At 46.4% G+C, this 25,598-nt stretch overlaps 1 protein-coding gene across 1 annotated transcript in view; it reads left to right on the top strand.

The window, feature by feature from the left end:
- The window catches only part of LOC146834787 (interleukin-12 receptor subunit beta-2-like), a 745,756-nt gene that overhangs the window by 216,123 nt on the left and 504,035 nt on the right, over nucleotides 1–25,598 (top strand). Inside the window, exon 5 of the mRNA XM_085602323.1 lies at nucleotides 16,389–16,549. Coding sequence (XP_085458449.1) covers nucleotides 16,389–16,549 — 161 coding nt within the window. The remainder of the gene's footprint in view (nucleotides 1–16,388; nucleotides 16,550–25,598) is intronic.

Raw genomic sequence — 25,598 nt, 5'->3', positions numbered from 1 at the left:
ACCACTCTACTAGGCGTCACATAGAAGCTTCGCCACCATCTTGACTGTGGAGAAACCGTGGCGCTTGTCCTGCTCGACCTTAGCGCAGCGTTCGACACCATTTCACATCTTACACTTATTAAAACTCTCAAATCCTTGGGCATAGGTGGCTCTGCTCTGGACTGGATCATTTCCTTCTTGAATGGTCGCACCTTCCAGATTTTTTTCAGCCACTAACAACTCTGACACTCATTCCTCCCCCCATGGGGTACCCCAGGGCTCCATACTTAGCCCTCTGCTTTTTAATCTCTATGTAAGGCCTCTAGCGGACATCGCTGATCAAGCCGGCCTTACTCTCTTTTCTTACGCAGATGACTCTCAAATTACCTTTTCTCTCTCTTACGCCGATCCCAATTCAACATCTGATTTACAACTTGGCCTGCAGAACATCGCCTCATGGATGGCCCAACACCATCTTAAACTCAATGGTGATAAAACCGAGGTCTTAATCCTGGGTAAGGATAAAGACCTCTGGGGTCCATCTCACTGGCCTACCGAGATGTGTACCCCCCGGTACCCTCTAATCATGTACGGAACTTGGGCGTCTACATTGACGACTCTCTGTCTTGGCACCAACAAGCCGTCAGGGTCGCAGCCACATGATTTACCATCTTGAGATGGCTGCGAAAAATCATTTGGATGCTGCCCACTACCACTCAAAAAACAGTGGTCCATGCCCTCATAACCTCAAGGTTGGAGTACGGAAATGTCGTACTGCTAGGTGCCAACAAGTCTGTAACCTGTAAACTGCAGCTGGTTCAAAACGCTGCAGTCAGACTTCTTTGCAACATTCCCAGAAGCTCGCACATCTCTGGCTACCTCCGCGATCTTCATTGGCTTAGAGTGGAAAATCGCATAAAATTCAAAGCCTTGAGCTTTATGTTCAAGATAAGGCAGGGTTTAGCACCACCCTACCTGCATACTCTTGCTAGCCCTTACATTCCTACGCGTCACCTCCGTTCTTCTACGCTTGAGAAATTCACGATCCCTCATTTCAGACTTGCCAGGATGGGTGGCAGGTCCTTTTCCTACCTTGGCCCCACCCTCTGGAACACCTTGCCACTTGCCATCCGAAAAGAAACCAACTATATCTGCTTTCGTAGATCCATAAAGACCTGGCTGTTTAGCCAATAATTTCTTTCCTTGTACTTCACCAGTCAGTTTCACTGCCGTCCTGGCGCCGGGAAACCCTTTTTGGGTAGCTGTCGCGCCTTATAAATTTAACTATAAATAAATAAATATGAGTTGAATCGATTGTCATGTTGAAGCAATGATCTGATACTGGGCAACACGTGCTGCATTCTTTCAGTTTTAAATTATTTGAATGTATTATTTTAAGTATTCTATGTTATGAAGGTCTATGGTGATCTTAAGAATGACAGGAGCATAATTGATAAACATTGCATTCAGTGTCCTATGATCCAGAGTGGACTGTTTGCACTGTCCCTGTACCAGATTTACCTATAATACTAAAATATCTCCATATAATTCTAAGTGTATACACAAAATATCATGTGCACCTTATCAGTGTAAATATTTACACTTCTGAATATCACCTCAGTGCCAGGCAGTATCACTATTGCGTGCAACTTATTTGCTGCAGTACCAAAGTTCTGACTTGGAAGAAAGGACATGATTTTTGTCATAGCCCCCCCCCCCCAAGGTTTCCAGTCTGGTTTTGCTGTCTTTGGGACTTCTAAAGAGTAGAGCACTATGCTTCCCTTCCCCAACCAACCACGCACTGGGCATTGGATTTATCCAATTGAGTGATTTAACTTTCCAGTAAGGCATAGTGGATGCCAGAGAAAATACCCCTAAGACATAAGTTTAATGTTGTATGTCGGTGGGTATTAACATCACCCTCATAGTATAAAAATAAATGGCTCCCAGGAGCGCCACTGTTCTCTGTCTGGGCCGAAGTTAGAAGCACTGAAGATGCACACGAAAAAGAAAAGCGCTGTAACCATGTAGGAAAACCTATTTTTATAGTTTATTAAATCACCTCCAAATTGGGCTATGTAAGCCCAAAGCGCTTGGTGCAGAATATATAAAAAAAGTACCATACATATTTGACGTAGTGTGCCCTTCGATTGACAAAATACTCAAAAGCCATTTCCACTGTGTAGATTAGCTAGAATCTCCATAAACAGGCCTAAGTAAAATGAAAATTGATCATCCACTTACTTTTTAAAATCTAATTTCATAGTTCAAGTTGATTTTTAATAAGTTTATAAAAAGTGTACTTACGATGTCTGAGCCAGGACTGGTGTCACGGTCATCGATCCTCAGGATCAGTGTGATGCTTAAAAGGTCCACCTCCAGGCAGCACCATGACTGAACACTGTTACACTGATTATTGGTGTGGCCAGGCAAGGGAAAGGGATTGGGGAGGGGACAGCAGGGAAGGAGACCTGTGGAGAATAAAATAATGTTAGAGATTTTATATTTCAGCTACATCACTAAATCCCCCTGCCCCCTCAACTTAGCCCTCCCAAATGAATGATCCTCTGTGAAAAAGACTGGAGTTGCTCTCTTCTAATGCTCCCTTCTGCTGTAGGTAGTTAACTTGGGCTCTGAGGCATAAGTAGGAAACTTATTAGTGGAGAGACACTTCTTTAACATAAATCAGTCCGCTTAACTGTGATAACTACTACAGTATCCTCACTACTTTGGTCTCTGTCTTAGCGCTTTCCCTCCAGAAGGCTCTGGGGAATATGTATCAAAAATGAGTTTTGCGATTCTCAAATTGCGATTTTTAGCGATTCGCAATTGAGAATCGCAAAATGCAATGTATGTAGGATTTGCAAAAAAAATTACGAATCCTACATATTCCTTAATTGCGACTCACAAATTGTGAAGCGCTATTAAGGAATACCTTCCCATTCATTCCCATAGGAATGAAAGGGAAGACATTCGCAATTTGTGATTACCAAATAGGTAATCGCAATTTGCAAATGCAATTTCAAGGGTGCAAGAGTGCCAAAAGGACACCCTGTTGCACACCTGAAATATGCATATGTGCACATGTTGCACACATACATGCCCTAAGGGCATGTATGTGCGCCATATAGCACTTTGAGAAAAGCAAAAGTGCTTTTTTCCAGAAAATCCTCCTTAAGGCCAAAGAGCAAAATTCTGGTGCATCCAGAATTGCATTTAAGGAATCGCAATTTGAAATTTCTTAATTGCATTTGCAAAATAGAGAATCGCAAAGTTTGCGATTCTCTATTTTGCGTTGGCCTTTTGGGATGATTCATGCCAAAAGGCTTTTTCCCGTTCGCAAACGGGACGATTCTGAGAATCGGCCCATTTGCAAACAGGAAAAAGGCTTGATACATATGGCCTTCTGAGTTCAAAAATGCAATTACTCTTTCTTCAGAGTAGTGTTTCTCTTTCAAATATCAAAGTATATTATCCACTGGGATTTATCCGTAAAGAAATGTTTCCCACACTCAGACGGTTTGCTCTCAATAATACACTCTACTTGACAGAATCACTCAAGGAAATGTGCAAATGTGCAAATGCGCCCCTACCTCGAGACCAGTCTGGCCTCAGAATCCACCTGAAAAACTTCTCTGGATGCCACAGCTCTAGCGAAGTCCATGCTCAAAAGGAATTCTCTGAATAATGCAGTGAGTCTTCAGACAAACGTTTTGCCCCCTCTGAAGTTGCAAAGGAAGCGACAGGAGTAGCAGGGAGCAAGCTAGAGGTCACAGCTGTGACCCCTGACTACACCCACATTACGTCCATGGAGTCTTGATCACCATTTGGGGGCTAAAGGTGAATGCAGGTCTGGGAAAGGTGAATGCAGATTCAGTTTTGGAGCCTAGAAGACGCTCCATGTCGTGGCTGTGCCAAGATGACTGGCCTAGAAATTGGTTCACCACTCATCTCATCTCCAAGGGTACAATTTCCAGTCTTAGCTGGAGTGAATGATCTTAACGTCCAGAGGGCAATACCCAGTCCCCTGTTCCCAGGAAGGCAAGGATGTTGCTGGTAACCAGTCACTTAACCCCTTCGCCGCGGCAGGAATTCCGCCGCGGCGCTGGGGGGGTTTGGGGGCAGGTGCGGTGGCGCTGTGCTCGTAACGGAACCACTCCGTCACGAGCCACGGTTGAGCTGTGCTCATGACGGAGTGGTTCCATCACATCTCCGCCCACTGCGCTAATCGCCCGCACAGGCGGGGAATTAGTGCCGCGTGGGCGGAGCGGCCGCCAACGGCCACAGCATGACGGAACCACTCCGTCATGAGCACAGCACAACCGTGGCTCATGACGGAGTGGTTCCGTCATGAGCGGGGAAGGGGTTAATAGGGATTAGCCTGCTGAGAGGGGCACAGGAGCATTTGCAGAACAAACAATAGTCTTTATGTACTACCTCTTTTGACTAGGAGATGTCAAATAGGGCTGGCAGGATCTTCTTCCATTTATACTAGAGTCCTCCTAGACTTTATGTTTCTAGTCCCAGCAGAGGGACTTCTATATGTACACATGAATACTTCGTCAAAATGTAGAAAATATCCATATGCTCTGTTACAAGTTCCATAGCCTTTAATGCAAACGTGATCTGACGGGACATCCGCCATATTTGTGATGGAATATCCCATCCGCTAAACTCTAAAAATAGCCTTTATCAAAATGTAAACTTTTGGACAGAGGCAATGGGGCAAATTTATCTCATCTCTAAAGCAGCATTGTGTCTACAAAATCCAGCTTTGCCCCACTCAGAGCTTTTGGCACCAAAAACAGTGCTTCAGTAGAAGCTCAACAGCAATGTATCTGATTTTTCAGGGCCCACCCTGGCTTCACTTTGAATATTGCCCGGTTGGAAGACTTTGATCTAGAGAAAAAAGATGAAGTTTTAAGGTAAAACTATGACTGGGGCAACCCATTTTGTGTATCCGACTACAACTGCATTGTGGTCAGTCTGAGATTAGCTCCCGGGAAACTGCAAACTGAGACTTTAGATCAGCACTTTTGTTAGGCCTTTTTGTATTAAATGTTTAGAACTTTATATCCCTCATTCCTCTTATCTAATTGTTGGTTTGTTTTGCATACTGATTTTTTCTATTTTTCTAAAATGGCTTGAAAATTTCTTTTTTCTGAAAATTGATGATACTGCTTGAACATAACATGCGTTTCTGTGAGGAATTGCTGGTAGCTTGTGCTATAGTTCCCAGGACTTAAACAGAGTTTCACTGAGACTTGTGTTAAGACCTAAGTGGTGTTTATTAAGTTGCTAAGGGTTCCCCCTTTCCAAATTAATAGACCATTTTCTGACACCCTTTGAGAAAGATTATGCAGCTTCACTCTTTGTTGTCAAATCTGCCGTCAATGGGGATGTGAGGACCTTGCACTGGGAAAAGCATTGTGTAACAGTGGTTCTGAAGGCGATGCGTCGAGTCTGATCCATGCAGTAACTGCGATATATTGGTGCCAATCCAAGTCGTACTAACAATGCGCTGGTTCAGATCCACGCAGTTGCGGCGATGTGTTGGTTCAGGAAAGAATGTTTCGCTAGGCACCACTTGGCTGGCCAGACTCACAGACGGCAGAGTCTAAGTGCAGAATTAGGTTGGTTGGAAGTCTTCAGATCAAGAGGGCAGAGAGCTAGCCCGTGGAGTCAGTCTGGGTTCAAGTGATGCCGGTCCAGTCCTTCTTACCCTGTAAAGGGAACATCATGCAGCAGGTCAGTACAGCAAGGCAGAGGTCCAGCAAAGCAGCTGTCCAGCAGAGTGACAGTCCTTTCAGCAGCACAGCAGTCCTTCTTTCTGAAAGAGTAGTTACAGAACCAGAAGAGTAGTGAAAGGGTCCAGTTCTTATACCCAGTTTTGCCGTTTAGGTGGGGGGAGACTTCAAAGACATGTCTTTGAAGTGCACAGAGGTCCTCCCTTTCTGCCTTAGCTCCAGACTCACTACAGGGGGGTATGCAGCCCTTTGTGTTGAGACAAGACATAGCCCATTCAGGTGTAAGTGAATCTGTGTCCAGCTCCTCCTGCCCATCAAGTCACACCTAAGCTCCCATTGTGTGCATCTGTATAGGGGGAATACACCAAGCTCAACTGTCACCCACCCCAGACATGTGATCAGAGACAGGCAGCAGGCACCAAATGGCTAAAGTAAGAAAATATAATAACAAAGGTGATAGAGTGCACACCTCCTTATCTTGTTCGTGCTTCTAGCTAAGTTATAGTGTACTGGCTGATGCCATGATCTGCCCTAAAAGTCACAGAAGAATGTAACAGATCAAATGACATGTGCTATACGCGCCAATCAGTCACACAACCTAATGAAGGAATTATTCCTCCCTATAAACCAATACATATCTTGTACTTACACTATTATTTCATTTTTTCAAATGTCATCTGCATGCCTATCCAGGCCTTGGCAGCGACACATAGAAATTAACAATTCATGATGAGCAGTCTCTTGTTGTTCCACCCAATGCATTTCGGGCTATACAGCCCCTCGTCAGGCAGGGGTAACTGAAATAATGAAAGAGACATCTAAGTCATCTGCTAAATAAAGAATACATATTGCCCTTAGCATCTAAGTGTGAATATTATCTCCTATGGTTTGCCCTTAGCCTATTCCATCCTAAATGTGCATAAACATTCATGTGAACATAAAAATACAAACTTAATAATGCAACACCTTCCTGCTGCAAACAAAATTAATCTGCCTGAATTATGTGCTACAAAAACCAAGTCTAATCCCAACCCAAAACATTTATTTAAACAACCATGCAGAAATAATAGTGAAACCCATTGCCTTCTATACACAAAAAACCTTTGGTGAAACCAGTGCTACAGAGACCCCTAACATAATCACTGCTTCCTACCTAATGTCTGCTGTTAAAAAACCTACTTCATGCCCAGTAACATGACCTGTATAAAAATACCTTTAAAGCCATGACCAGCAGCATACTCTCCTCCTTCATGCTCTCTCCAACCACCATCAATGTGTGTTCTTTCGCCTTCGCATTTCCATTTAAAACCCCACAGTTGGAGACCATCTGTTTTTAATCTCTTGAGAAGGTGTAGCCCTGACCATATGACCCTGTGCTGGTTCCGTCTGTGAACCTCAAAAAAATATATTACCCAACCTCTCGGCTTGATGATACGCTTGCTCTACAACTAAATAAATAAATAAACAAATACTAATCCAGCACACTCGCAAATTAATACCCTACCTCATTACAATATTACCCATTCAAAACGTGATATTATGTGTCTTATTATATTTCAAAGTCTGTCCCTACGAAAATTTGCACCATGTGAAAAAATTGCTAAATCAAAAGATGGAAAGAAAATGGCAGGCTATGAAGTATCACCTTGAAGGCAGCAGGAGAACAATAAACATTCAGAAGGGAGCTCTTGTGGTCATGTACAAACTGTACCCAAGGAACTGCAACATATTTTATGAAGGACATTTAAAATCTGTTCTCATGAATTTGTGATTTTCTTCTTCTTAATTAATATGTTACGTGCACTGTTAAAACCGCTTACAAAAAAAGGCCCGGATAGGCATGCAGATGGCATTTGAAAAAATGAAATAATTGTGGAATTATGCTGTCTTCGAAGTGAATGTAAACTAATGGATGAACGGGGGCGTGGCCAAGCCAGCCAAGATGGCGGACCCACTTCCCTAGCGCTCCGCTCGGCAGCCCACGACATCAATAATTATATATGCTCTAAACTCATAAAAAAACACCGAAAATGCCACCATAACTAAAGCGCCCCTGAGGAGCGCCCGATGAGCCCTGGAACGTGACCGAGGAGGTGCTCCCAACAGCACAAGGAGCTCCGGTGGGGTCCCAGCCGTGAACCCAAAATGGTGGCACCCGCGAGTCCTGAGCGCTCCCAGCGGCTGGAGAGGGATCGGAGGCTCGACCTGATGACCGCCGACCCTTGGGCGCTGCAGCGAGTAGCCCCCCAGACAGTGGAGTGTAGCCCGACGGGACAGGTGAGAGTGCTGCTCGCGATCAGCCAAGTCCTAAAGGGCTGACGCGGACACTCACGGGCCCCGCACAGCAAGACCCGACCAAGGGGGCTCCACACCGAAGCCCAGGCATCTCACAATGCACCCACAGAGCGCCCAAGCAAGGCACCTCCCCTGGCATGGCACCAGGCCTCAAGGTGCGTGAGGGAAAGCAAAATCGAGATCAGGGCCTAACAGGCGGGCCAACACTGAAAGACCCCTGTGGACCCCTACCCGGTGGAGGGAACCGGGGTGTCATACGGGCTGCATGGGACTGGACCCTGGTGAAGCGGACCCCCAACTCTACTAGGCGCCGGGACCCGTGGCACGCGTTGCACGGACAAAGGTAGAAACACGTCGGTGGCCCAGACAGCAGGAGCGGGACCCTACGGGCATGTCGCCAAGGATGCCTGGAGCCGGCCTAGGGAGAGGGCCGGGGAGCGGCAGCCTGAGGTGTGGATCAGAGGGGTTCTACACCGCGGCACTCCCAGGCATCACCCGTGGCTCCCCTTGGGCCTCTCAAGACACGACCACACTCTGGGCGGCGACGGGATTAAAACCAACGGCTGCTGAACACGGACCCGACACGTCGCAGAAACCACGTTGGGCCCCATCCGCCCACGGTTCTGGGCAAGCATAGCAAACCGTGTCCCTACCACTCGAAAATTCTGGACCCCCACCAGTAAGAAACAAGGCCGCGCGTAGCAGACCGGTGGAGGCAGGTGGGGGGAGTATCTCTATCTCTCCCCTCCCAATCACCATCAGACCTTGATACGCCGAAATAAAAAGAAACACACAGGAACGATTGGACGCTCATAACCACCACCTCTGGGGGGCATCTTCTTCTGACAGAGACACTGCCAGCTCGGTCAGTGCGAATTCTGGACAGGATAGCGGGCGTTCCACACTTGTGGCTGGGCAGCTACTGGGAGGACTCACTGGGACTAGAGGGAGGGAAGACACGCAGCGAAGCACAGGCCACAACTGACCGCAAGCCACTGGGCCTATAAAAGAGGAAAGTGATGCAGGAGTCCACCAGTAAACAACGGCAGGGACACGACCAACATGGGACGTCCACGCGCAACGGGCACATCGCAATCCCCAGGGCCCCTAAGAACAACCTGCCCGGTCCCTAACAACACACAACCTGAAGGGGAACCCTCACACTCAGAGTCCATGTCGAACAAACTGGACAAAGTCCTCGTGGCAATTGAACATTCGAGAGTTACCATGGAAAAATACGTTCTGAGAACTTGCCACAGACCTTAACCTGCTCCGGGACGACCACAGGAAGTTGGCAGACAAAGTTAAACAAGCGGAGAAAATGTTGCACACTCTAGAACTGCAAATGCAGCAACAACAAGACACCTTGAAAGACCTGCAATCACGGGTGAAGATCCTGGAAAATAAAACTGATGATTTAGAAGGACGCTCCCGCAGAAGCAACATCCGCATCCTCAATCTGTCAGAGGGAGTGGAAGGGACTAACCCTGTCAGATATATTGCAACGTGGATCGCGACGTTCACACCGGCAGGGGATCTGACCCCCTTCTTTTCCATAGAAAGGGCACACCGGGTCCCGGCCCGCAAACCACCACCAGGATCACCGCCCCGACCATTCCTCTTAAAAGTGCTTCATTTTCAAGATAGAGATACTATTCTCAGAACACGCAAGACAACAGGGAACACTTCGAGTGGAGGACAAACAAGTCATGCTATTCCCAGGCTGCTTACGAGCTGTTCAGCAACAAAGAGCCACCTTTCTCGCAGTTAAACGCATCCTGCATCAAAAGAATGTACAATAAGCGCTGATGTTTCCAGCCAGTCTCAAAATTATTCACAATGGAAACACCCACTTTCTCTCAGATCCTGCAGAGGCTAGTAGCTGGGTAGAACAGCAGCTATCAAACCTAGACAATCCCAGGAGGGTGCAGACCTATTGACCATCAAGCCGCCAGAGACGACCACAAAAAAAAGTTGGGAATGTTTCCCATTAGTTTACCTTACTTCCCCCCCTTTCACATTCCCCAGTACTCCCAGGGGAGCATAAGCACGTAAATGAGAAATGCAGTACACACACCAGTGGCAGGCAGTCTGGCAGGGGAGGGGCACAAGTGACGGAGGGGTCACTAAGCCAGGAGAAGCACCACCTAGACACTAGACGAAATGGCGGCCAAGATCCCTAACACAGATTTAAAAGTCATTACATTAAATGTCAGGGGCATGCACACAGCAAACAAACGATACTTGATCTACGCATACATTAAAAGGTAGCAAGCGCAGATAGCTCTCCTACAGAAGGCACACCTGACGGCGACAGAGGTGGATCGACTACGTAAAAAATGGCGAGGTATTATTTGTGCTACGGAGTACTCATGTCATTTGCCAGGGGTGCCCTGATTTGGATTAGACCTGGGATCCCCTTCAGAGAACAATCAAGAGTAGTAGACAAAGAAGGCCGATATTCCCTAATAGCAGGACTACTAGAGGGTAGATCAATACTGTTAGGAAGCATATATGCCCCCAATGTGGATCAGGATCAATATTGGAACCGCCTTACTGGAGTCCTAGCACAATACACATCGATACCATGGCTCTTGGGGGGGGGGGATTATAACTGAACCCTAGACATCTGCCTGGATAGATCTCACCCCCCTTTGGCACAGTCCCCTGCACCGAAACAGACAGAGCAATTTCGAAATTGGGTGAACGACTGGATGCCTGGCGAGAAAAGAACCCAAACATTAAAATGTACTCCTTTTACTCCGCCCAACATAATCTATGGGTGAGGCTAGATAGATTCTTCTGCTCCACAGCACTACTCCCTCAAATACAGCACACTGACTACCTGGGCAGAGTCTTGTCAGACCATGATTCACATACAATGATCCTCAGGTGGAGACCACCCCCCCGTATCCACATGGAAGTTGCCTCGGGAGTGCCTCACTGATCCGGCATTCTGTCACACACATGGCGACCATATTCAGGAATACTTTGCACTAAATGCTGGCACAGCCACATCTAGATTGATAGAATGGGACGCGTTTAAGGTCGAAGCCAGGGGACACTGCATCCAACAAATAGTAGGCGACCGAAAAACAGTAGAGCAATCACTGCAAAATGCGGAAACAAGATTGGCGGGCTTCACAAAAAGCATGGATCAAGGGGAAGCTACCCCAGAGCAAGTGGCGGAAGCTAAAACATTTCATGTGGAGACAATGAGAGACCTTCGCAAATATAACTTCAGGGTTTATGCCGCCAAGGTGCATCGTGAGGGAAATAGGGCGGGAACACTTCTAGCCTGGCTTGCTAAACAGGACACGGACATGAAGCCAATCACTAAATTGATAGACGCGACGGGTACCCCTAAACAGTCACAAGTAGATATATTACACATCTTTCACGACTATTACACGGGAGTCTATCAGGCCCCCACGCCATCACCAGGACAGCTGTTTTCCCAGTTCTTCCACTTACTACCTCTACCCAGCATCCCGTCCACGGGTAGGAAGGCGTTATAGGCAAAGATTAAACCCCCGGAAGTAACCCATGCAATCAAAGCACAGGCATGATGTAAAGCTCCAGGAATGGATGGCTTTCCCCTCGAATACTATTGCACCTTCTCAGTCCAGGTGACCCCATGGCTTCTATCCATGTACAAGGACGCGCTACAAAAGGGCGAGCTCCCGGGCTCACTCAGGGAATCTACCCTGGTGACATTCCTCAAACCACATAGAGACCCCATGCTCCCGTCCTCATATAGACCAATAACCTTGCTCAATGCGGACTGTAAAATTTTAGGTAAAATTTAGGCGGATCGGTATATCCAAGTTCTCCCGCAGCTGATCCGCCCAAACCAAGGTGGTTTTCTCCCTGGGCGAAACGTTTCACAGAATATACGCAGTTTATTTCATATACAGGCTAGAGCAAAAGACCACTTCCCACGTGCTGCATGCCTGATTCTGGACCTTGAAAAGGCCTTTGATACACTACTATGGCCATACCTATTTGCCTTCCTCCTTAAAATAAGCGTTGGACCGACCCTGCTAACATACACACAACTTCTCTATAAGGGCCTCACATCTAGGGTGAGAATAGGGAAGTACATCTCTGCCCCATTTCCGGTGGAACGAGGGACACAACAGAGGTGCACCCTGTCTCCCCTCCTGTTTGCCCTGGCTGTGGAGCCCCTGGCCATACGCTTGTGTCAGGGGGGCGAGACAGGGGGCATTCCAATAGCAGACACAGTACACTGCGTATCGCTCTACGCAGATGACCTTCTAATCTATGTATGGGATGTCTTGAGCGACCTTACGCCGATATGGACAATATTACAGGACTTTGCAGAGGCCTCCGGACTCAAAGTCAATTGGGACAAATCTACGATCTTGCCACTAAGCCCTCATCTAGCTCCCTCAGATATCACGATAGGAACCCAGAAACTCATTTAGAGTGCTACGGCACCCCAGTATCTAGGGGTGGGACTGTATCACTCATCCGAGATCCTCTATGAGGGAAACCATCGCAAAACATTGGCGGGACTACGTGCGGCGGTCACCTTCTGGAAGACCTTACCCTTGGTCCCCATAGGACGTATAGCCCTAGCAAAGATGATTATGGTACCCAGACTGCTTTACTCCTTTACCAATCTCCCTGTAATACCACCACACTCCTTTTTTCAGGAGCTCGACACATTACTCACAACATTAATATGGGGGGTGGTAGACACATGGTAGCCTTACAGATGCTGTACTTACCCACAACACAAGGGTTATTGGGAGCTCCTTCGTTCGGAGCTTATTTCTTAGCAGCTCAACTTCAGTGGCTATCTCATTGGACAGCCGAACGCCACATCGGGGAGACGTTTTCTGACAACGGCCATGTATCTCTTCCGGCCCTCCGGAGAGTACTGATGCCGGGTACCAAACCTATACATACGCACCCCCTACAGGTATCAATAGTCGTTAAGTGCATGATGCGTATACATCATATGTCAAGAGGACAGCCCCTATACTCCCCATTACTCCCATTAGAAGGATTCCCATCAGCGGGAGAAATATTACACTTCCGGGGCCCTCCAGATATGGACCGATCACGCAGTGACAGAGGTCGAGTCCCTATTTGAGGACGGGCAGCTGAGAACATATGCCCAAATGAGGGAATGCTATGATATCCCACCGGGACAATTCCTGATACATAGACAATTATTAGATAGTGTCCGACACTGCTGGGATCTTAATGAGGGGGAACCACCGACGCACCCGGTACTGCACACTATCCTACGCATGGGTACGGGGAGACACTTAGTCACCTGGCACTACTAAGCAATCTGGGAACTGATCACTGCTCCCTTGCACGTCTTACGACAGAAATGGGAGGACGAGATAGGGTGGGTGTTCCATGACAGAGAATGGTAAAAAGCATTTGAGTACCCAAAAAAGGTTTCTAGGAAAGCACGCTTCAAAAACATTCAATTCAATATTTTGCATCGTGCATACCTAAGACCACACCGGCTCCACCGTTTTTATCCTGATGCACATTTCGCATTCCCCAGATGCCAGACTCCCGAGGCAAACTTTAAACATATGTTTTGGGACTGTCCCACAATCCAACAGTATTGGGATAGGGTACACCAGACACTCCGGGCGACGGTCAACCTCATGGCCATATCTACATGTGAGGCGTGTGCCCTGGGAAACTTTCACAGGCGGAAGACAGAAAAGGTACAGTGCCGGTTTGCATTCCTGGCCATTCTTTTAGTGAAACGTGGAACAGCCATGCATTGGAGGGCCCTAGCAGGACCACTAGAAGCAGCCTGGGTAGGTGCCATGAAAAAATGGGGGGCGGCAGAGGAAGAAACACTGAGAGACGAGTAATTGAAGGAGATACGTAAACATCCCATATCTATGGAATGGGCGTAACTCCTATTCCAATTTATGCAGGAGTCAACACCAGAGGAATCACCCACGGCCACACAATCTCAATCCCAAACTCCACCTCTATCCCCCATTGAACCAACAATAACCAACACGAGGCAGCCGTGTGACACATAAAACCAACTGTGTGCTGGGGCACTACCAGACAGGCACCTCCGTCCCCTATGGGAGACAACCCCCCGGCCCCTCTCTCCCCCCACTGCAGACACCACAGCACACTAAAAGCAAACCAGGCTCAGCCAAATAACAGACAGTTACCCAGATACATTCTGACGGCTCCCCAACCCCACTTCCCCTGATCCTCCTCTTTAGTTAACAGTTCTATGTTTTTCCCTAGACGCCCCCGAAATTGGCTTACCTAAATTGGGAACACAATCATGGAAACTATACAAGAAGGTTCACGGGGATAGAGATGGGTACTGAACATCAACCCACGCCTCCGGGAAACCCACGTAAGAAAGCTCTAAGAAACATACCAATACAAGTAAAATCCAACTGAAGGGTAATCCCCATTTTATCTCACTGTTTCTTACCTGTGATGCATGTTATATGATGGGATAGTTGTTCTGTGCTGCAATGATATCATCCAAATTCCTGCACTCACCTGTCAACATGTGTTAATAATGATGTGTACCTATGTACCATGAAATGTAAAAATCCCAATAAAGAAATGTAAACAAAAAAACAAAAACTAATGGATGAACTTTGGAACAATAATAAATTGGAACAAAAAAATTGGATTAATAATTTGGATTAAGTGTTGAGTACAAGATATATATTGGTTTAACGGGAGGAATGATTCGTACATTAAACTGTGCGATTGATTGGCGTGTAAAACACGTGTCATTTGTACTAAAGTTTTTAAAAAAAACATTCTAAAAGTGGCATTTTCAGAATTGCAATTTAAACTCCAATTTCAACATAAATTTGGATTTTCAATTGTGAATCAGAGACACCAAACTTGGAAGGGCCATCTGTTCCCATTTGGAAATTATGCTTATAATATGTAATAGGGCAACTCCAATGTTATCATACGGGAGAGATAGGCCTTGCAGTAGTGACAAATGAATTTAAGTAAGTTTTTTTCACTTCTAAGACAGGTAAAACTTAAATGTACATGCCCTACATTTTAAATAGATTGCACTATGCCCTCTGGTATGTCCAGGCCTACCCATTGGGGTTAGTCATCATATTAAAAAGGAAGGTATGGGCCTGGCAAGAGGTTTAATAGGTCAACAATGCAGGGTAAACTGCACCCACAGGCTCTCCAATAGCAGGCCTGAGACATGGCTACTTAAGTGGGTGGCACAATCAGTGCTGTAGGTCCACTAGTAGCATTTGATTTACAGGTCCTGGGCACATGTAGTGCACTTTACTGAGGAATTATGAGAAATTAAATATGCCAATTGTGAATAAACCAATGTTCCCACATTTTAAGCAGGGAGCACAAGCACTTTAGCACTGGTTAGTAGTGCTACAGTGCGCAGAGTCTTAAAGCCAACAAAAGGTAATTTTGCAAAATGGGGAGGAGAAAGGCAAAGTGTTTGACGGTGACCCAGTAGAGAGGGCCATTTCTAACACACACAAACACTATCTCTCCTCTCGCTATCACTATCACTCTCTGTTTCTTTCTCTTTCTCTTACACACTCTCTCTTTCGCTCTAATTCTCCCTCTGAGATATTTCTGTTTGCATAATTCTGCTGATGCTAATGCATAACATTGCAAAATAGTCAAAGCCTAAAACTGCGCATTAAAGCTGGTAATAGCCTGCACACATCAAGACTTAATGCCATCTGCCTTGCCCTTAAACTCTTGAAAAACACCTCCGACTTCTTGATATTACTGGATGATTAAACAAGCGTCATGGGAGATTGATGATAATGAAGGAAAAAAAAGAACTAAGACTTGCAAGTATAGGGTGAAACAGACACTAACCTTGGAAGGACAACTAGACAATTTACTATGTAATCGCAACTCAGTATCTCACAGTGAAGCCGATCATGCCTTCGTATACATAGAATTATAAGAAATTAAATATGCCAATTGTGAATAAACCAATGTTCCCACACATTAAGCAGGGAGCACAAGCACTTTAGCACTGGTTAGTAGTGCTGCAGTGCGCAGAGTCTTAAAGCCAACAAAAGGTAATTTTGCAAAATGGGGAGGAGAAGCCGGTCATGCCTTCGTATACATAGAAATCACACAGTCAAGCTAATAGGTGGGCCAAGGAATACACAAAAGAAAGACGCCACATGTTAAAAAACATGATTTTCACCAACCCAGGTTTTGATTTCAGTCAGTAAAAACAAGTAAGAAATTAATTATTTATAGTGATTTGTGTTACGTTTTACAGGTAGTGCATTTAGTGCGATTGAGATATTGTTTTAGCACTTATTAAGGAGTATATAGCATAATGTATTGAATATTTTTCAGTTTACAGACACAAGAAGAGTCCATTTTCCATGCCCATGACAATTTCACAATTTTAACGAATCAATCACAGGAAGGCATCCGGTATTCGCTCTGGATAGAGGCAAAAAATGACCTGGGCTCGGCAAGATCAACTCTGCTGAACATTTCTCTTGATGACATAGGTACGAAGTGTGATCTGAAACACTGCAATAGATCTTGCTTGAAAAAGTAATACTGTGGTTTGCAAACTAATTAATTATATTTGAATTATTTGTAATGATTGTAAATCCAGTTGTAATATTTCTGTCTTCGCCTTTCATATACTCAGTTGCAAATCAAAGAGGAAGTGAGTGAAAATTGCAAAATTGTAAAGTAGAGTTGTGTCTTGTAATCATGTATCATTTGCATATAGCATTGAATATAAATATGGGGTCTCACCTGTTAAGGCATCTACTCCACCAAAGATATATCTTAATTCCCATTTTTTTTTAAATATGAACTTTTTCAGGTCTGATTTCAGACCATGTCAGTTGTCCTGAAAAGAATATACCCTCACTACATTACATAGAGACAAGGGTAATCATTCGGCACCCCCAATCCGCCCCTAAATCTCTCCCCCCCCCCACACCTCCCCGGGCATTGGTTGTGTCATTGTCCACATTACAGCCCTTCATTTTCAGAACTGTCAAGGATGACTTTCAGAGTCTTCCTCTTTAAAAGCATGAAGTTATTGAATTTGAAAAGTAGTTGTATGAGTCCAACTAGGATTGCATTTGTGGTTCCTAAAAATTGCAGGACACTAGGGTCCGCTGGTCTTGTTGGTGGAAGATGGCGGCTCTTCCCTCTTGCCACAGCCACGATTTGATCCTCCATTGTAAGAAAGCCATCTGACCAACTGTGGTATTGCTGCACTGGTAATCTGACATCCTTTGTCTCTATCCATATCACTTAATTAAATTAAATGTCACCTCACTATTCAACTGGATTATTGGTTTGGTTAATGCAATCAGAATCAAGTGCTACCCAAATTTGGTCTGATATACTCAAATATGAAACAATATTTGGGCTACTTATTTTAGATTTGTGACTTTTTGAGTCACGAGGTATTGTTTTCCTAATCACAGCGCAGTGGTCTAGTGAGATGCTTTCTTGTGGCTGATGCCTTTCACTGACTTTTCACACCTGTTTTGGTTTCATCTCATGCCTGTACGTAGTTATCCACAAAGATACCTGCTTTTTAGCTTCGATGGCAGCACATACACTCATCAGAAAAGTCGAAGAGATTTGACCTTGACATCTACATGAACAAACTTAATAAATCATGTATTTTTACAGAGTGCTTATCTCTGGTAGACCCGCAGTCTCCATTGGCCACCATAAACTCCTGGGGGCAGATTTACAAGAAACTAATGCAGCGCAGTGCTGCAAGTCACTTTGCTGCGCCGCACTGCGTTAGTTTCAAAGCACAGGGATACAACATATTTACAACAATATGTGCATCTTTTCCCCTGCACTGGCGCACAAACTGCTGCCATGCGCCGACACAGGCACCCTTGGACCATGGTGCAAGGATGCCTGCGTCATGGGGATGATTGTTTACATGCAAGAAGGGTTCCCTTCCTGCACATAAGCAATCAGAAATGGCGTTTTACAACTTCTATATGTGCTGCATTAGCACACATGGAACTTACAAAACTTAATTGTTTTAATGATTGTTTATGTGCAGGAAGGGACACCTTCCTGTACATAAACAATTACCGGAGGTAATTTCCTCTTTCTATGTGTGCTGCAGAATGCAGCACGCATGTAAAGAGGAAAAAAGCAAGCAGAAATTAATAAATTTCTCCTAGTTGCGCATCCCTGCGCCTCTTCTGGGGTGGAATAGCATTTTGACGCATTTTAGGTGTGGGAACACCCACAGCAACACCCATGAAACACCCCTTTCACGCAAAGTGCTGTGTGTAGAGGGGCCATATTTACAAGGACAGAAAAAGTCACGCAGGGTGGCTTTTCCTGCTCTTGTAAATATGGGGCAGCAAAATGCACTGCTGGTGCATCACAAAAAGTGACGCACTGGTGGCGCAAGGGGCTTGTAAATCTGCCCCCTAGTTCAGTATTTTAAATGGCGTGAGACACCTATCAAGTAGATTTGACTACATTGGTTGGAAGTGGGTAGAGTTGGGAGGCGCGGAAATGCTCCTTATTCTCCAAGTTGTCGTCAGTCATCGTGGATTTAAACACGTAAGTAGAAGCTTCCTTGCCTGCTGCAAGCACACTTTCTGCTGCAATTCCAGAAGACTTTCTTCCTCCCTCTACAGTGAATCTTTGTGGTCAGGGTTTTGTTACAGAGCTGGAAGTACATCTCCATCTGATCCAAAGGGTAATTTGAACACGATCTGCTGGGACGTTTTACTACCTGAGTAGCCTTCTTTAAGAAGGTACGGTCTGCAAAGCAGCAAGTGCTCTTCAACCAGGAGTGCTGACTACAGAAAATCTGCTTAAACAACTGAATTGAAAGAACCAACGTGAATAACTACAGCACTATTTGGGTCTAGTAAATAACTACAGCACTATTTGGGTCTAGTAAATAACTACAGCACTATTTGGGTCTAGTAAAAATGCCTTTCAACTTTCAAAAATTGATTGTGTGTAATAGTCTTCTTTGAGTTGGATTTGCTTGCTTGGTCAGAAGTTTACCACCACAACCCTTTCAACAACTTTGAGTCCAGTGTTTACAAGTAAATCTTTTACTTGTAGTTACAGAAGAGTGTTAGCTCGACCCACATCTAACTTTGTCACTATGTACCAGGTTGTGCAGCACAATCCAGAGTGCGTTTTACTTTTGCCTTAACTCCTTCCCACCAAAATCTTCTGCAGTTTTTAAGTTGGAGGTTTGATAACTTCGAGATGAACTCCAACCACCTGAAAACCTGAGTTACTGAGACTTTATTCCAACTGTATCTACTGTGATCCAATGCCACCTCATTGGGCATCATTGGTTGGTTCGCCTCACCGGAATGTGATTTTTAGTTTGCAGAAATGTGCAACCCTGCGCCCCAAAACTATAGAAGGTTGGACCCTGTGACAGTGTTACCTCTTGTGGATTCTCTGATTTGCCTCTTTTATAATCTGTTGATTGTTTTTTACCCATTTGCTTTTATGGACTGTTGGACTTGGCCCTTCTGGCAGGTTCACCCCTGAACTTTTTTTGCTTTTTATTGGTGACTTGGTGTGGTAATTTTTTGGTTTCTGCGCACTTTCCCTGTGTCCCAGGGCAAAGTGCGTGCGTACTCTGAGTGCATGTGGTGAGATAGGCCTGCCCTCCCATAGGAATGCATGGGGAATGTATGTGTCCCTAGTAGTTCCTGATGCGTGGGGTGTGCAGGCCCGAGTTTGGTATGTGCGGACTCGTGGGAGTGAATGCTGCGCGATGATGTGTGCGGCGTGCATGTACCTAGTGTGGAAGTGCCACTTCTAAAGGTGGGCACTTCTGTGTGCAGTGTGTCTGTCGCGTGATTGGCTGGTCATGTCATGTGACGGGCTAGGGATTCCCCAGAGTCAGCATGAGTCACCCAGTGGTGAATGGGGAGATCAGCAGCTAGATGGGTGGGAGGAGTACACCTGGGTCCTGAATAGGACAGGGTTTTCCACACACAATGCTGGCTCCGCCCCCTGTGGTGCGACTGACGGCCCTAGCCCTGCCAGTGAATAGAGTGAGGGGCTGAGCACATCAAGGGTGCTCCCCAACCAGCTGCGACTGGTTTTCCCCCTCACCCTGAACCAAGAACAAAGACTTTTTGCTGTATAAAAATGGGGCTGTGTCCCCACAGAAGTTGTTCTTTTGCCAGGATCCTGCCTGAGGGGGGCTGCTGCTGCCGCTGGACCAGAGGACCGCCACTTGGACTACCTCCCTGCCTGGAGGCCCAGTGAGCTGGCTCTGGGTCCAGCCTTCCCCCCCACCCCTGCCCTGCTGCATGCAGGGGAGAACTTTCCTGGACTTTGCGGTTATCCTCTTTAGAACGTTGAGAGCGCTTTATCTGGATCTCTAAGCGCCTGGAAGTGCTGAACTGGCCTTGAGCGCTCGGAGCGCTCTCCCTTGTTTTCCTTAGCGCTTAGAGCGCTTTATTTCTCAAAGCCGGTGCCCACCCGGCGTTTGCCCCGTCTGTACAGATTCTGAAGTCCCCTGGCAGGTGCCCACCCTGCCAGGGACATTGCCGTGGTCGTTGGCGGGTGCCCACCCCGCTTATTTGCTTATTCTTACGGCGGGTGCCCACCCCGCCGTATACCGCATCTACGAGGGAGCCTACCCCTCTCATTGCCAAGATTGAAAATCACCGCTGCAGCCCGGGACATCCAGGAAGTCAGGCGGGCCGGGGGCGGGCCGCCGGGACAACCGGATCAGGAAGTAGGAGGGCGGGAGCCTACCCCGCCTCCCACCGAAGACTGGCGGTTTGATTGAAAGCCCCGGAGCCGGCAGGAGCCTACCCTGTGCCCCGGGGCCCTGAGGAGAGAAGCGGACGTGCGGCGGCTTCCCCTGCAGGGCTCCCGCGAGTGGTGAGAGCCCTGCAAGGTCCAGTGGAGCAGCGCGCCAAGGAGAGACGCGGAGAGCCTCCTGCCGTCACCGGAGACATCAGCGCAGCCTCTGATTCAGCCGGTGAGTGGGGCTCTTGCCAGGAGGGTGCGCGAAGCAGCCTGAGTGGTTGCTGAGCGCTGGCGCGCCCCAACGTGCAGGGACCTTGTTATGGAGAGCCTCGCCCGGCTCTTCAGCGTGGGGGGGACTCCGCGCATATGCTAAGGGTGCCGGTACGTCCTTGAGCCCCGAGAAGGCTCCAACGTACGTGGGCATTGTGTGCTCGAGAGCGCTGGTGCGTTGCAACGTCTGGCCCCATCATTTGTCTCGAGCCCACGAGGCTCCAACGCAGAGGGCATATTTATGTTCAGAGTCCAGAGGGACTCCAACGGCAGCGCATTGTTTGTGGAGAGCGCAGTGCACGCTCCAAACGCATACGGGGGCATTTCCTTGGCGATTGAGTGGCCCCAGATGGCAGCGGGCCACTCCCACCTTGCCCCACAATATTGATCAGAGCCTGCGAGGCTCAGGGGGCCACAAGTGTTTTCTTAGAGCCCAGGAGAGGCTCCAACCCCTGCCATATTTATTTAGGAAGGCACAGTGGTGCCCCAGCATCTCTCCAGTTGCCCAGCACTTAGTGGGCAACTGCTACGTGTAGGTTGTGCTTTGTGCGCCTTGGTTTGCGCAGCCTGCGCAGGCGCACCCTGACTTGGCTGGACACAGGGCGCCTTTGCCCCTTCACGGCCAGTTGGCCTAGGGACTGCCACAGATAGTGGCTAATGTGAGTTTTTGCGCCATTGTTCCTTTCCTGCACCTCTGAATGTGTTTATGCGTCATGTGCTTTGCTTTACACCTCTGAATGTTATGCATCATGTGTTTATGTGCTTAGACCCCTACAGGTATTGTGATACTTAGGTGGTTGTTTTCTCCCTAGTACAGGTGGTGCTAGTGAGGTCCTGATTCCCTGCGCAATATTTTCCTAAGGTGGTTAGGGTTGCGTAGGTGGTACTTACCTGATACCAGTAGTTACTGGTTGTGTGCTACATATGTTATTTTGTACTACAGTATTATTCCTATGTTCTAAAAAGTGCTAATTCCTGACAGTGGTCCAGGTGGCCCTGTCCCCTGTATATATAATCCCTTGTAAATTCTGCCCGTGCCTGTTGGCACATTGTAGAGTGTGTGTTTTTATCTAATGTGTTGTGTATAATACAAAGTCTATTTTCATAGAATACCTTGTGTGGAGTTTCCTTTGTGGTGGGCCTTGGGTGTTGTTGCTGGGTGCGCGCGCAAACGCTTTACACATCGCCTCAGGGATAAGCCTGACTGCTCGTGCCAAGCTACCAAGGGGGTGAGCAGGGGTTATCTTTGGCGTGTAACTCCCCAGCCCTGACTAGAGTGGTGGTTTCTGTCTGGCTTTGGCGCAAGCCTCAGCCAGCCAGAAATCCCATTTCTAACATGGACATTGTCACTTTTTCCATGACCATTTTTGAATCTCTGGGCAATCTCTTTCATCCCATATTTGTGTGCTATGCAGTTAGTATACTCTTAATAGGTGTTGACTGTTACACTGTTTGCTTGCTAACTCTATTGTTTTTTTGGTTTTGATATTGCAAATAACACTTCATGCAGTTTCTGTCCTGATTGGCTTGCTGCCGAGTCTTGCTTCCAAAAAGGAACCAAGGATATTTTAGGGAAAACAGTTTACCTGGGATGGATGGAAAGGCTATGGGTCTAATAACTCAGAAAGTCAACTTCTCACATCCATGCAGGCTGAATATTCTACCATCTATATTGTTTGCAAATACGGTCCACCATGGATAGTAATAAAAAAATTCAATTTTCCCAGAAGAATATAGATGACATGGATGCCTATCTTAGCCTCTAAGTACTTAGGTGATTATAAAGAAGGGCAAACAATACCTTATTTACCTTAGGAAATCTTCTTAGTGTGAAAGCCCCCATGGGGTCCAAAAGGCACTGTCCTCTTTTGAAGAACATTAGAAATGGTTGTGGGATAGCAGGAAATTATTTTGGTCATGTTACCCACTGTGCTCCATGTGGGGATTACATTTGTCCACTGATCATTAACTCAAGGATGTGAAATGTCATTATGGGCCCTCATTATGAATTGCATGGTACTGGTGGGGTGCAAATATTGCACACAAATGTATTGTTACCATTAATGTTGCCCTGCCAGTACCGTGCAATTATGAGTTAACCTTTCCAGAACAGACCAAGATTTACAGGAAGGAATTTTTCATGGTTTTTCATTTTAAGGTGAATTAATACTCACATTTAACACCTCTTTTATTGATGTTCTCTTGTTGATAATGCTTGAATGCAACACACCTTTTTCTGGGGAAGGGCTGGTAGGTTGTGCTGTAGCTCCCAGAAGTTAAGCAGAGTTTCACTGAGACTTGTGTTGAGACCTAGCCTAAGTTGATAAGGGTTCCCCCTTCCCAAGGTAAAAACCTATTTTCTGATACTCTTTGAGGAAGATTTTGCAGCTTCACTCTAACCTTGAGATAGATAGCCTTGCCAAAATATTGTTTTCCAAAAGATTCATACAAAATATATATTCATTGAGGGGCCTTTGTTCAGTGTCCTTCATCTATTGGTCTGTTGAATTGTCATTCACATTTTGCTTTCACCCACCACAGCTTTCATGCAGGTGGTAAATTTATGTTATGGATTCAGTGTTCGTTGGGTTTTGAGGGGCGGGTAGGGGAGGGAAGCGGAAGCGGAAAAAATGCTCATTGAAAAATATATATGGGCAAGGAAGGGTGCAGAGGCTTGACTTTTGCAGCCAAAGTCTTGTGTGATTTTTCCAGACAAAAATTACTGACAGCTCCGGCCCGTCCTTATGGGCTGAGAGGCCAGCCCCCCCCCACCTTTTGGCCACTATAAAGAAAGCCTGTCAGACTGAGCAAAGGTCAGCCTGACAGATACTCTTTCTTTTCAGGTGAGGCTGCCAGGAACTAGACATGCACTGAATGTGCAGGCTCCTTGCTGCCTCAGCTGAACTATGCCAGGCTGAAGAAGTCACAGCTCTTGTGGGCTTGACATTTTCAGTCTGGCAAAGCACCTCGAGGCCATCTCCCTCGAGGCAAGGGGCACCGTCACTGATTGCCTTGGATCTGGGTGCTCCAGGTCTAAGCCATGAAGTGTCCAGGGCCGAGTGTCAATCACTGACACCTGGTCACAGAGTGGTGTGGGTTAAGGAGTCTCATTGACCCAGTCCCACTCTGTGATGAGTGAAAGACTGCTGCCTTCCCTCACTGGTTGACCTTAGGTCAGCTAGTGATGGAAGGCAGCAGGCCCAATCCTGCTGAGATCTCCGAGGCAGAGCTGCCAGGTAAGAATGATTTTATTTTTAATGTTTGGTGGGTGCGTGCATGAATATTTGGGAGTGAGTGTTGTAAATGGATAAGTATCTGTGCTTGCATGTGTGAATGCATGAGTGTGAATGAGTGTGTGTATGAGTGTGGTCCCCTGCCTTCCTTCCTGGTAAAAGTACAGGCCACCATTGATTACTGGCTAGTAAAATTGGGTCCGATGTATTCACACCTGTGAAAACCAGGTGCAGAAATACCAGGTCTGTCATGATCAGGTGGCACAGTATTTCACCTAGAGATACTGCTCTGCTTGAATCGCAAGTATAACCTCCAGTGTTCTTACTAAGGTTGGTACATGTTCAGTCTGTGAAAGAATGCGTCTGGAAGTTAAAACCCAAAGTGTCATTCTATAGATATGGTCAAAAGTTTATGCATCAATTCTGTCAAACATGTTAGAAAAGTTATCAATATATGTGAGCTCTCACAAGCATATACACAAAGAAGGGACTAGGGGTTTTTTGGGGGAAGGTCCAGCATAAGTGCCCCAGAGCAAGTCTACAGAAAAAGGTTATGCTGTTCCTCAGGTATATGAGTCAGAGTAATGGGAATCTAAACCAACCCGACCAGAATGGTTCAAAGTTGGGAATCCAATTATTGGATTATAATGCCCTCACACACCCAGTTGGGTGTCATGCTTCATCATTGGGCTGCTCCTTGTCGGGTCGGCAGTGCAATACCCGATGGGCACCATATAGTAGGGGCACTTTAGCGGAGATCTTTTCCCAACAGCCGTATGGTGAGGTGGGGGTGAGGGGCCAGATATGTGTAGATGTATAGGATTGGAGTGAATCTAAAATAGGGTTGGGAGTGTGTGTGTGAGGGCATTATAATCCAATAATTGGATTCCCAACTTTGAACCATTCTGGTCGGGTTTGTTTAGATTCCCTTTACTCTGGCTCATATTCCTGAGGAACAGCATAACCTTTTTCTGTAGACTCTCACTAGCATACTCATGCAAAATGGCTATCAAGTCGAGCAGATGGCTCAGTGAGTTGAATACTCATCTATAAGAAGTGTAGCGATCTGTGGGTCACAAGCTTTAATTCCAGCCTCTGCCTTCCATTCTCCTGAAGTCAGAAACTGAATAAGATTAAATTGGATAATGCCATTAAAATCTGAGGCAGTAGCCAAAACATTGTTCTCTCTAAGCCAAACATGAGACGTTGTCAATAGGCATTGTTGAGATTAAATTAATACACCTTAAGGCTTCATGCGATTTGACATTTGGTGAAATAGTGAAGCAGGTAATGCGTTTATAAAGCG

This window comes from Triturus cristatus, chromosome 4_2 (genome assembly GCF_964204655.1).
Source record: "Triturus cristatus chromosome 4_2, aTriCri1.1, whole genome shotgun sequence".
Taxonomy (NCBI): Eukaryota; Metazoa; Chordata; class Amphibia; order Caudata; family Salamandridae; genus Triturus; species Triturus cristatus.
Note: the sequence above shows the minus strand (reverse complement) of the source record. Positions and strands in the feature narration are given on the sequence as shown.